The following is a 12500-nucleotide window of genomic DNA, read 5'->3' on the forward strand; positions in this document are numbered from 1 at the left end:
TGATTGATTGATTGATTGATTGATTGATTGATTGATTGATTGATTGATTAGTAATAATAAATTGATTGATAAACGATAGAAAAATTTGTATAACTTTTTTTATCGCTCTTTGAAATCTTCTACCTGACATCGTTCTGAATGAAAAAAAACAAATATTTGGAAATAACTGTAAAATTATAGATATATTTTTTAGTTATCATTGAAAATCAGTTTATTGCAATCTTGATTGATTGACATTTTGCAAAAATTTGAAAATTTTAGTTCCAGGTGGTTTTGCTAGATGAGTTCTTCAATGAACTTTATCACATCCATCCTGCATTCATATCATTATGCTGTATCATATTGAGGAGAAAATAAGATATTGTATTGTATTATTATTGTATTATATTACGTCACTTCCGCCGGGACTGCAACCAAATACAAAGATCCGATTTTGAAGATCTGAAGCGGAAGTATCTCGGGTTGCCATGGATATGGTTTGGAGGTCTGCGGATTAATAGAAGAAATGACCAAATAATATTAGGATTGACAAAAGGTGACAAAATAGAGATGTACTTGGCCGGTTGGTAACAAGATCGGTTTCGGATAATGACATTCTTCCTCCTCAATGGATTTGTTGAAGAATTTATCGGTTATTTTTTCAATGGCATCTACAGTCTCTAAACTACCTAGCAGTTTTTAGTGCGGTTGGTTGTGTACTTCATTACATTATTTTACATTTTTGAACTATTATTAAATGATTTATAATAATAAAATATTTCGAAACCTTGAGTGAATGGCGGCAAAGCTGGTCCGTCTGTAGCTCCGGCTCCGAAACTATAGCCCATGGCTGGCAGGCATGTGTTTACGCTCTGTGTTTAGATTAAGTGATGGCAAATTGATATTAAATGTTTAATTGATTGAAACGTGGCATAAATGGATTGTTTATTAAAGACTTTAATGATATTAAGGTAACTTCGGATAAATTGAAGCACCTTATTTCCTATTTTAATTTCCATTTGACTCATTTTGACCCACTGGTGTCCGTAATCTATCCAGCCTTGCAACTTCTCAAATTTTTCTCCTAAGAACCGCTGAATTAATATTATAAATCAGAGTGCTATTCGTAAAAGAATAGACGTTAAAAACACTAATAATAACTTTAGCATGCATAAAAATTTTTTCTCCGACGATTTTAGAATCTCTGAACTGTTCACCGTCTGGTCCCCTTCCTGTGCACAACCGGGGCTGGAATTTTAATAAAATTTATTTTTTCTCGTTATTCAAAAGTTTCAATAAAACAATTTTGTATTAATAAGCAAAATACGAACATCGTTTTCATCCTCAGGACAGGTGCTGTTGTCGTAGGAGCAGAATTCATCGGTGTTCACACATCTTGCACCATTCAAGTTGGGAGATGAATCTCCGTGCACTGTCTGTCCTATTGCCGTCACTACTGGACCCTAGCATTGTGCGAATTTTGAGCACGTTGTATTACTTCAAGCATTTCAATTCAAAATTTTTTGTTGCAAACTTTTCCAGGGAAGGAGTTAGGATTGAGGTGTTGTTCCAATTTCAAAACTGCATACCCCAGATTATCAGTACTGACGAGGTGATTATAGTTCTTCAAACTCACTGGATGCACCCCAAATAAACTTGGTGCGAAAAATTGTGAAAAAAAATTACATTTTTAAAGTTTATTAATATCTGTAATAAAAAATTAATTTTGGTTTGCGTAGACTTGGTGTCCAACAGTCCAAGATAAATAAAACTGTATATATCGTGCCAACCCTATAAGACCGGACAATTTCTGTTGCTTGTTCAAAAATTTCATCAAGTACATCGTTTTCTCAGTTTCTTCGTCACCATACCTCGATTTAAATATATAGCAAGCTATAATTTAGAACATTTTCATATTAAAAAACTCAAAACTTGAAATATTTCATATTGTTATACGTTTAATTAAAGCGAAATTACACGTTGCACATGCACGAATAATATACATATTAACAACCCTACATTTTAACTTCTTCAGGAGGGTTATTGTAGTAAGCGTAGGGACTCCTGTTAACTGACGCACCGAATAATTTACTCCTGTTGACGTAGATGTCAGTTGGTTCCATCTTCTTATAGGCAGAGATGATGCTCTAAAAATTGTCGTTTCATTACATATATAGCATATTTTGACGCGAATAATAAAGTTAAATTTAAAACAATTGAATTTTAAAATTGGATTAAGGTAACTGCAAAAGCTGAGGTAGAAGTAGTCGAACATTTGCGATGCCATCGACAAGAACACGATAGGTTTCGTTGATGAACCCCTGTGAAGCCTTCTGATACATCCAGTAAGTGTGGTAGCCGCCGGGCAAAGAGTGCGAGTGGGTAGGTAGCAACATCAAGTTCTTCTCGCTGAAGATCGGTCCGATCTGATTGTTCAGTTTTTCCAGTACCTTCATGAGCGATGATTATAAAATGGTGGTTAGTCCGGATAATCAAAAATGGACAGCTTAATTTATAACATATTTCCACATTCTTCTACAATCTGAATAGAAATCATCCATGGCAATTAGTAAATTTATCAATAATTTTTCACAAATGCGTTATCACCAACAGAGTTCTGAAGTTCTATTAAATACACATACTTCCAGCCTAACAGCTTGTGAAATCATGCAAACATCGACGATGACGACCGACAATGTTTTTGATAAATCGGCGACCACAAACGCCCTGCTAAACTGTCTTGTGTGCATTCCTCTGGCATCTTGGGCCGGATTTGCGTAACCGTACTGAAATTGTTCGAAAGTACTTAGTTACTCGGTATTAAATTAATTTAATCATCTTATTAACAGCATAATTAGTATTGTTGTGAACTTCATGTTCATCATAGATTAATTTCGCAATTGGTAATGTAATTAAAATTGATGTTTGTTTACCAAAAGCCCTTCAGTGACAAGCCCTGTGATGTCAGCCACACTACTCCCGACCCTGTAGGATTGACAGACTACGGAATGTATGCAACATAAAAAAATTGATAAAATTAGAATTAATTTTATCATTGTTCAAAATGATTTTTCGCAAAATGTAACAATTCTTTATTCGTTAAAGGCAGTCTGTTGGTTTTCTCCTTATACGTTTCAACAGTCTGTATGGTTATTATCATCAGAAAAGTGATAAAAGTTTTAAATATATGCTATTGTTCGTCATTATAAGTGGCTGATAAGATAATAAAATATAAAAAATTATTTGCGAACGTTGTACTTCATTTTGAGATTATTTAGATCATAATTGAAAATTCATATCAGTTTTTACAATATTTAAAAAAAAAATCTAGCATTAAATGTAACAATATTTTAAATACTTTACAAAATCTTTCGTTAACTGCGGGAGGACGTCATACGTGTAATGGCTCTTGATTCGTTTTTCACCTTGTATCATAAATAAATATACAGCGCTAGGAAATTTGTTTACATTTGTTGTTTCCGGAAAAATTGGTTTTGTTCTTTTTGCATTTGTTTAGAGAAGGTTCGTGACTGGGATTTGTTTTGTTTTCATCTTTTTGCATCGTTCTCATAAATTAACAATTAACTGAGTAAATCATTTTTACAGAGAAATTTTATAATGTACTGTAGTTTTAAACGCTCAGTTTTAAATTCATTGCAGCGAAATGGGTAAGTTCATGAAATCAGGCAAAGTTGTGCTCATACTAGGAGGAAAATATGCTGGACGGAAAGCAATAATCGTCAAAGTATGTTGTGCCATTGTAAATTGTAGTTTTTCTTTAATTTTTGTGGCATTAGACATTTATTTTTTGTGTTTATTCAGAATTATGATGATGGCACCTCTGAGAAACAATACAGTCATGCTCTCGTCGCTGGGATCAGCAGATACCCTCTGGCTGTCACCAAAAAGATGAACAAAAAGAAGATCAAAACAAGGTCCAAGATTAAGCCATTCATTAGAGTCTACAACTATAATCACTTGATGCCAACTCGGTTTGTTTTAATTTTAAATTTTAGTAAGTTTCATGCTTCAGTTTATTTTGGTCTATTTGGCTTTGTGCCATAGACAAAATCACATGTTTCAAAGGTTTTTTTCCTAACATTTTTTATCATTCTAAGATCCTATTGTGTTCACTAATGGAATATGTAATATTTATAACAGTGTTCTGTTTAATTAACTAAAAATTCATTGTAATCACTGAGTAGTTATACAGTTGAGGTGAACTTGGACAAGCAATTGGTTAACAAGGATGCATTCAGAGATCCAGCCCTTCGATCCAAAGCCAGGAGGGAAATCAAAGCCAAGTTTGAAGAAAGGTATAACTTGCACATTACCTCACTAAACCATTGCATGTTGATAAATTTTAAATTAGTGAAATGGAATTTACATTTGATGCCATTTAAATTAGTGAAATGGAATTTACATTTGATGCCATGAAGAATTACAATGCTATTTCAGTTGTCATTGTTAGTATTGCTCAGACATCATGGCATACTATGATGTGAATTGTTTTCTATTTTGCATGCATTGATTGCATTTCAAATTTTAAACTATTCACAAACATCATAATATAATTTTGTAATTTGCTATTCTCAAGACAAAATTATTAACATCAAAATATTTTTTGCTCTGCATAGATACAAGACAGGCAAGAACAGATGGTTCTTCCAGAAGTTGAGGTTCTGATCAACTTGTGCAACATTCGAAAAACTATTTGCGTTGACATCGGATAATTGTTTTGTGTCACAATAAAATGTTGTAAATTATCTTTTTGTTTTGCTTTTTAAGTTGGTGCAAAACAAAGCGAAAACAAATTTTGATTTTTTGTTTGAAACACGGTTCAAGTAGTAAGAACATAAATTTGATAGGTACGCAGTCAAAATTTATAGATTTTTGTCTGTTGTGTCACTTCATTGAGAGAGCTTAAGTTGTTCCACCACCCATCGAGAAATTCGTTCGCTATTAACTTGAACCATGGTGTTATTAGTGTTCCACTTGATTCAGATTCTATAAATGTAAAAAATTAGTCAAGGTAATGCGGTGCATTAAAAGAAAAATTCTACAAAGCCAAACAAAAATTTGCTGATCGACATTGCTGGATTAATTAAGATTCTTGATATGCATGTTCAGCAGTTTATCAAATTTTAGCATAAACTTTTAAAGATGGTTAACATTTCAAAAAAGTCTAATGATGTTTGCAATACTAACCTAAAAGTTTTTTTAATCCTTGACTGTCTACATATTTAGTTTCTTTAACTTCATTGTTGTTAGGATTTAGTGTGACATCTTTCTGTACAATAAGGATGTAATCTATCTCATGCTCACCCCATGTGTTGTCAGCTGGAACGTTTTCAGATTTGTACTTGATTCTCATCAAATATTTGAAACTGTCAAGTGGAACCTTCAGAGAGAAAAATTGTTTCGGTCACAAATTTATAAAGCTGTGATGATAAATGTGATTACTTCTGCACTTTCTATTCCTAGTTCGTGTTTCAGTTTTCTTTGAGCTGCTCTTTTTACACCAATTGCATCATCTTCCTCTAATTCAAGGGGTATGTTGAGAGGATGACTACAACATGTGTTGGTCCAATGATCTGAGGATGTGCGTTAGTGTGTCATCCTATTATATTATTATTATTTATAATGTGAAAATGAATTTGAAAAAATTTTATAATTTATACCAGGGTAAGTTATTTTTGCTAACGATCGTTGCTGAAGTAATAATTCATTCCTTGAATTGAATAGAAATACACTAAAGGCCCTGTGCAACATTCCTGTCAAGTGTAATAATTATACTGCAATTGTTGTCAATGGCTAGTACAAATGTTTGAAAAACGAACATTATTTGTTTACCTTTGTTTATATTTTCTAGTTTGTGACACACTTTTTTTGAAGCAGATCCAATTTTTTTGTCACTTTCATCCACTAGGATGCATTCTTCTTCCATCAGTTTTATTTGGATATCATCTTTTCCGTTTAGACCATGTTCCATGGTTACTGAGTTTTGTAAAATTGAACTGAAATTATATTTTTATAACATTTCAGGTATTATAAAATTAAAATAAAAAATAATCAATGGCTAAGGCTAAGATGAGCTAAACAAAAAAAAGTAAAGATCTTGGTAAACTCATTAAAATCAAGTAACCAGTGCGATAATTTAAATAAAAAGTTAACAAAATTTCCGTTAATTCAAAATTTACCTTTTATAAAATGATCGGGCGCAATGTTTTGTTCTTCTACAGTTATTAAATCTTGATCGTACGATCGAAATCAGCACCATGTTTTTCGAACTTTATCTTCATAATGCACTTTTAACCTAAAAGTTTTGGAATGCTTAATTTATTATATTTTAATCTAATTATATGGATATATGCATATAATTAGAATATATGTATATATTTATATGCATGATTTTAATACAAATAGCGGATGAATACCACTTTTCAGTTGTTATATAATATAATGATGCAAACGCTTCCCATTCATAGATAAATATATATATATATATATATATATATATATATATATATATATATATATATATATATATATATATATATATGTTGGTAATAGACCATAATTTTTACAATATTCTATAAATTCTACCGAATGTTTGGCGTTAATATGTTTGATAAAAATCGAAAAAACGAACTACAAACATATTAACGCCAAACATTCGGTAGAATTTATTGAATATTGTAAATATATATATATATATATATATATATATATATATAAACTGATGTGTATGCTGAAAAGAAAGTTTAACTTAATCAGCTGATTTTTGGATGTCTTAATAATCATATGATGCGTATAGTTCAGTGATCATGACATACTTCGAAAACATACAGAGAATATAAATGGTTTTTTTAATATGTAAATATAAAATTATAAGTGTGTTTCTGCAATGTAATGGCTCAGCAAACACAATGTACTTCGGCAGATAGATTGATTAATCATGATAGCATCCAGTTTTCTGATGCACTGAAAGTGTTCGAATTCAACCAACTATCAAATCTCAAAGTATACCATGTGTCTTTTATTAATGTTCTTTTGCGTATGCTGTATGCGTTGTAGTTGATAGTTTTGAGAAAAAATAAAGAATAAACCAATGTTGAACCAGATATTCATCGTATAAACTTAAAGCCACATCAGTCAATCAATGACTTATGATTGAAATTATATTATGAAAACATTCGTATTATTAGAAAACGAATTCTGGGCAGCGGAATATTACAACTATAGTATATAGCTCAGAGAAGGCATCTCTACTCTAAGTATATGAGGCAGTTTTCAAAACAGTTTGATGGCTGGATGAAATGCTAAGTATTCTAAGTAGTTACTCTAAACTTGAACTGTAATGGGAAATATAAACCAAGAGCAGAAAAAATTGCGCTTTAGATAAATATATGTTGGTTGATAGGGTTCGGCCAGCTCAGCTGCTGTTGTGTTGTTACAATTAATTTTATTTCTTAAGCAAATTGGTCCTTTTAATTAAATGCTTTCTCATTCTACCGGCATAAAATTAAGTCTTTCGGTCAAATTATTATTTTGCAAAAAATAATGGATCTGTTTGTTGACTGGGAAGACGAGAGAGATGGCTTTTCATTCGAAGATAGCGACAGATTTGAAGATGATTCGTTGTGTTCCTGGGCTAGTGAGCAAGACAGTCTGTGCAACAATTGGAGGGGGTGGCGGAAGGCCAGTGCTCTGGGGTCCACCGGCATTCCCAACAATTCCATTTTCGGATACTTTAATAACTCTCAGCTAAATAATGTAGGCAATTCATCCAAGACGTCAGGTAATTTTCTAATTTACTTAATTTAATTTATTAAAATTTTAATTTTGACTAACTTTAATAAAAATTCAAAATGAATAAAATAAATAATACACACATTCTTTTAAGATTTAAGTTAAAGTTGTTAGCAGCAAAGTACTTGATTAAATTATAACACTACAATGTAATAAAGTGAATTATTAACATGTTCTTTAACAATTTACATGATTTGTTACTGTGCTAAAAAAAGTAGTTCTAGAGATCTTTATTCATTTTGTTTTGTGTTAATGTTAAAAATGAAAATTATTTGCAGATGGCCAGCTGATGTCACTTGCAGAACTGTCAGCAAAGGCAGTTGCATACTACATCCCTTTTGAAACAGTTGAAAAATTTTATCCACCCATTCCAGAGCAACTCCAACTTAGGATAGCTTTCTGGAGTTTTCCAGAAAATGAAGATGATATAAGGTTGGATCAGAGTGTTGAATTTACTATTAAACCATACAATATTCAACTGATTATATGAAAATGCCTCAAGATATACGTTATTGGATAAAAATTTAAAAAAAATAGGCTGTACTCGTGCTTGGCTAATGGCAGTTCTGAGGAATTTTCTCGTGGGGAATCTCATTATAAGAACAAATGTCTTTCTGGGGTCTTACAAATAGGTTTGTTGTGTATTCGAACAGAATGGTTGAGAATTTGTGTAAAAATTTTGGCAAAATTGTAAATATTTTATATTAATATTTCATATATTTTATTTTTTTCTTAATTCATAATTTTTATTTGTGGTTTTGTTTTATGCCTTTACTTGAAAACTATTCTTTATTCTTGCCATTGACATTTACCTAACCCTTGATGCAGGTTTCCACTTGAGTGGCACAGTAACGGCCAACAATTTCAACAAGGGCTCTTACAATGTGGCCATCGTATTCGACAGGAAACACATAACTTCATGCACCTGCACGTGCAGCATTACTGCAACGTGGTGCTCACACGTGGTTGCTTTGTGTCTATTTAGGATTCATCAGGTGGGTTGTCTGTCTGGTTGTTTGGAGGTTTTTCAACATAAAGGTTTTTAGTGTATAGTGATGTGTGTGTAACTCAAGGCCTGTGTATGGTTAGGTATACATATTGTATGTTTAAAATTATGTGTCTGTCTGAACTTTACCGGTGTATATATGCATATTTAAACGTGTGTGAGTGTAGGTGTGTGTGTGTGTGTATTTTAATGTTTCATTCATAATATGTGTTTAGCTGCTCACACAGTTTTTGTCACTCTAGTACTCAATTTTTTAAAGAACATGGGGTTTATTGAATGATTTATCAATTTATGGCTGTTTTACTTGTGATGTAAACATGAAGCATTAAGCATTTGTACAATTTTGGCAATAAATTTCCCAAAATTCACAGGCCAATCAGGTGTGTCTGAGAGCTCCCGTCTCGGAAACATTATCCAGACTGCAGAGAGATCAGCTGCAGAAATTTGCTCAATACTTGATCAGTGAATTACCACAACAGGTCGTTACGACGGTGACGACGACGACGATGATGACGACCATGGCTACGATGAAAATGTTGATGACAGTATTAATTATAATATGAATAATAATTGAAACAGTGAATTGTTATGTGATTTGATCAGGATGATTGATGTGATGATTTGAATATGATGATGATGATGATGATAAGAAATAACAGTGATGAAAGTGTGGTGAAGGAGGTTGTTTATGGTGGTGATAAAAATCTGTACAACTGCTTTGACACTATTATGAAATCATCATCCTAGTCATCATCAATCATCTCCGTAGATTTTGCCGACAGCCCAACGTTTGCTGGATGAACTGTTATCCTCTCAGAGGAATGACATCAACACAGTTTCTGGAGCTCCAGGTTTGGTTGATGTTTCTGAAGTAATAATGCCATCATCATCATCATCGAGTCAGTACATCACCATCTAGTCACATTTCATCACCATTGTATCATTATTGTATTATTTTATCATTAGCATCATATCATAACATTAACTCTATCTCACAATCATATCATTTTCATATATGTATGTGTGTTGATATGTGTTTATATGTATGTATATATCTGTTTGCATGTACTTCTATAGCTATACAGATGTAATTTTATTTATTTGGTGTTATTCTAATGTAGTTTATTTTTATGTAGCTAATTTATTAATTATTATTACTGTTGTTTCTGTTATTACTATTATTCTTTTAATTTGATGGGTATAATTATGTTATGTTATGACTTAATTACATATTAACAATATAGAGTTAATATATGTAGGCCATTGTGATGATTAGTTATAATTACACCATCACACTACTCTCTGATCAATCATTTCTGTCAAGTTTCTGAGAATTTTTTACATTTCCAGTTGAAAATTAAATTATCTTTTTGTTGTAATTACATTTAAGTTAGGTTAAGAAAATAATTACCCCGCATAAATTATGTTAATTTTATGCAGATCCAACTGCTGGTCCGTCAGCCAGTGAGCAGACTACATGGTGTCTGGATGAATATGCATTGCATGAAAACATCAAAAAAACTTTAGGAAAATTTTGCCTCCCCTCTCCATTGGTTTTAAGGTTTGAAATGGTTTTTTTGGAGTTGTGTGAATGTTGCTAAAGATTTTATGTGGCCTTGGAATAAATTATAAGTGATTATTACTATTATAATAGTTTAGACTGTGGTAGTGCTAGCTAATATTATTCTTTTATTTGTTTCGTCTGATAAATTTGATGTTTTTTTTTATTTATTTAACTTTGCTTGATGTGATGTCTAAACTTTATGATCGGCGTATTTAAACTTAGAAATAAAATTCTACAAACTGTTTTGAATTGAAAAGTTAGATGGTGATTGAATTAAATTAAATGATATTCAAATAAATCAACAAAACCCTCCAAGCGATGTGAACTACCTGTCAAGCAGTGCCCCACCAGCTGCCTCTGAGTGGCAGTCCCTACTGAGACCCTTGAGGGGGCGTGAGCCAGAGGGAATCTGGAATCTGCTATTGATTATTAGAGAGATGTACAGAAGGAGGGATGAGAATGGTATGCCCCTGTTGGAGATTCTCACAGAGGAACTTATTGACTGCGATGTGGTTAGTAGTTGCTGGCTGCCATCATTTGTTTGGTCGAAGCTTCAAAATTTTTTCATTCTATTGAGAGTACACTGAATTGTTTGTACCTTTATTTATTTCCAGGTGTTGACATGGTGGTACAACAACAAAATGCACATTCACCACCACAACAACAATCACCACCACGGTGCCAACCACAACAATGGTGGTGGGGCAGGCAACAGAGCTCTACACAACAACAATGGAGGTGGACAGGCCTGCAGTTCGGCTACCCAATACGCTGCTGCCAGCGTCTGCGACGAGTTAGTCTCTCTCTGGAAGTGTTCTGCTTTGAATCCACTACTGCCTGATCAGGAGAGAGAAAGTTTGTACCACCAGTTGAAATCCTATCATGCTCAGGTTCTGGAGAAGTTGCATTGTCGCAACCGAGGACAACCTGCGTTTGCAAAGTCAGAGTTGGAAATTTTTGTTGGGTTCAAGCCAGCAATTGAAGTTTGTAAGCTGGATTGGGATGTGTTGATGTCTGCTAGTTCCTGCCCAACGTGTTTTGATACGGGCCATGTTTCTTCTAAAAGCATGGATGCTAGCAACGGTGATGTCGACAGCTGCAGAGGAACCATCCACAATATCGTTGCTGACAAATCACCAAACAGCAACAATGTTCACAAAGCCAGCTGCTCAAAAACTAAAAACGCAAAGTTTATTTCTCCAACAACGACCAAATCAACATGGCTCAAACCTCTGTCAAAATTGCGAGATATTAGTTTGTCATTCAAAGCCATTCACTCTAGAAAATTGAACAACAATACTCTGTTGCTTGATCCGATGGTCAGCAACAACAGCAACAACAACACTTCATCTATCGAAAGCACAACCAACAACACCAACAATAGGGTGATTTCTTTTGGCATGTCTGGTGCACTGTCCTTTTTAAATATGAACAACACTGGTCGCCACAACAACAATGGATTCAATGGCATGTTCAACAGTAATCCACTGTCAATTGTTGATGGGGATTTCGTCATCGGAAACATCAACCCGCCGAAGGTTTCTTCCTTTCCAAATTTGTTTTCCTCCATATGTGGATTATATTACCTCATGCACTGTTTAATCATTATTTACTGAGCTAGTTGATTCTTTCTTGTAAAATTAATTCGGTGGTTATTGCTCTTAAATCATCTTTTTTAATTTTGTGATTGTCTATTTGGAAAATACATCTGTTGTGAATTGTTGTAGGTTATTTATTAAATCAATCAATTAATTAATTGATTAATTAATTAATTATTATTGAAGGTTTCTGAGTTTTCAGCTCCATGCTACTTTGCAGATGTGAGAAACATCTTAGTTGTGCAAGAGGTATTTATATCTAAGTGTATGATGTAAATTTTAGTTACACCATTATCATTTTTGAATCCACATCACCACACAAATCTACTCATCATCATCATCAGTACGATTCGTCATCATCATCTTCACCATCTTCATCCTCCAGGCTAAATTTGCAATAGCAGAATCGCTGTATGTGCACGGTTACATCTCGATAGCCAGTGGCGTAGCCCTGGAGCTTGCGGAGGAAATGTTAGCAGCGAAGGAAATAGTTGAAAAACAACAGCAGATGAATAAACAAATTGGAACGATATCGTCGACG

At 33.2% G+C, this 12500-nt stretch overlaps 4 protein-coding genes across 4 annotated transcripts in view; 2 read left to right on the forward strand and 2 right to left on the reverse strand.

Annotated features, from left to right (window-relative positions):
* Window positions 1-3035, reverse strand: part of HELRODRAFT_108880 (hypothetical protein) — a gene marked incomplete at its 5' end in the record, with an annotated part of 6012 nt that extends 2977 nt beyond the window's left edge. Inside the window, 13 exons of the mRNA XM_009011847.1 lie at window positions 95-134; window positions 392-486; window positions 556-668; window positions 767-851; window positions 936-1073; window positions 1129-1227; window positions 1311-1442; window positions 1514-1634; window positions 1770-1850; window positions 1999-2126; window positions 2253-2429; window positions 2622-2765; window positions 2913-3035. Coding sequence (XP_009010095.1) covers window positions 95-134; window positions 392-486; window positions 556-668; window positions 767-851; window positions 936-1073; window positions 1129-1227; window positions 1311-1442; window positions 1514-1634; window positions 1770-1850; window positions 1999-2126; window positions 2253-2429; window positions 2622-2765; window positions 2913-3035 — 1476 coding nt within the window. The remainder of the gene's footprint in view (window positions 1-94; window positions 135-391; window positions 487-555; window positions 669-766; window positions 852-935; window positions 1074-1128; window positions 1228-1310; window positions 1443-1513; window positions 1635-1769; window positions 1851-1998; window positions 2127-2252; window positions 2430-2621; window positions 2766-2912) is intronic.
* A 608-nt stretch (window positions 3036-3643) lies between these two features.
* Window positions 3644-4665, forward strand: HELRODRAFT_71308 (hypothetical protein; the record flags this gene model as incomplete). Its single annotated transcript, XM_009011848.1, has 4 exons — window positions 3644-3724; window positions 3802-3971; window positions 4185-4295; window positions 4617-4665. The coding sequence occupies 4 exons, from the start codon at window positions 3644-3646 to the stop codon at window positions 4663-4665; spliced, it is 411 nt and encodes a 136-aa protein (XP_009010096.1).
* Window positions 4666-4855: 190 nt separating this feature from the next.
* On the reverse strand, window positions 4856-5971 carry HELRODRAFT_71437 (hypothetical protein; the record flags this gene model as incomplete). The annotated part of the gene is made up of 5 exons (XM_009011849.1): window positions 4856-4986; window positions 5188-5380; window positions 5443-5573; window positions 5661-5753; window positions 5833-5971. The coding sequence occupies 5 exons, from the start codon at window positions 5969-5971 to the stop codon at window positions 4856-4858; spliced, it is 687 nt and encodes a 228-aa protein (XP_009010097.1).
* Window positions 5972-7542: 1571 nt separating this feature from the next.
* HELRODRAFT_190028 (hypothetical protein) overlaps window positions 7543-12500 on the forward strand; it is a gene marked incomplete at both ends in the record, with an annotated part of 12408 nt that continues 7450 nt past the window's right edge. The window contains 11 exons of the mRNA XM_009011850.1: window positions 7543-7780; window positions 8070-8223; window positions 8329-8423; window positions 8620-8786; window positions 9169-9276; window positions 9567-9648; window positions 10238-10358; window positions 10678-10873; window positions 10976-11899; window positions 12146-12208; window positions 12345-12500. The exon at window positions 12345-12500 is cut by the window's right edge and continues 73 nt beyond it. Of these exons, the coding sequence (XP_009010098.1) occupies window positions 7543-7780; window positions 8070-8223; window positions 8329-8423; window positions 8620-8786; window positions 9169-9276; window positions 9567-9648; window positions 10238-10358; window positions 10678-10873; window positions 10976-11899; window positions 12146-12208; window positions 12345-12500 (2304 nt within the window). The remainder of the gene's footprint in view (window positions 7781-8069; window positions 8224-8328; window positions 8424-8619; window positions 8787-9168; window positions 9277-9566; window positions 9649-10237; window positions 10359-10677; window positions 10874-10975; window positions 11900-12145; window positions 12209-12344) is intronic.

This window comes from Helobdella robusta, assembly GCF_000326865.2.
Source record: "Helobdella robusta unplaced genomic scaffold HELROscaffold_10, whole genome shotgun sequence".
NCBI classification, from domain to species: domain Eukaryota; kingdom Metazoa; phylum Annelida; class Clitellata; order Rhynchobdellida; family Glossiphoniidae; genus Helobdella; species Helobdella robusta.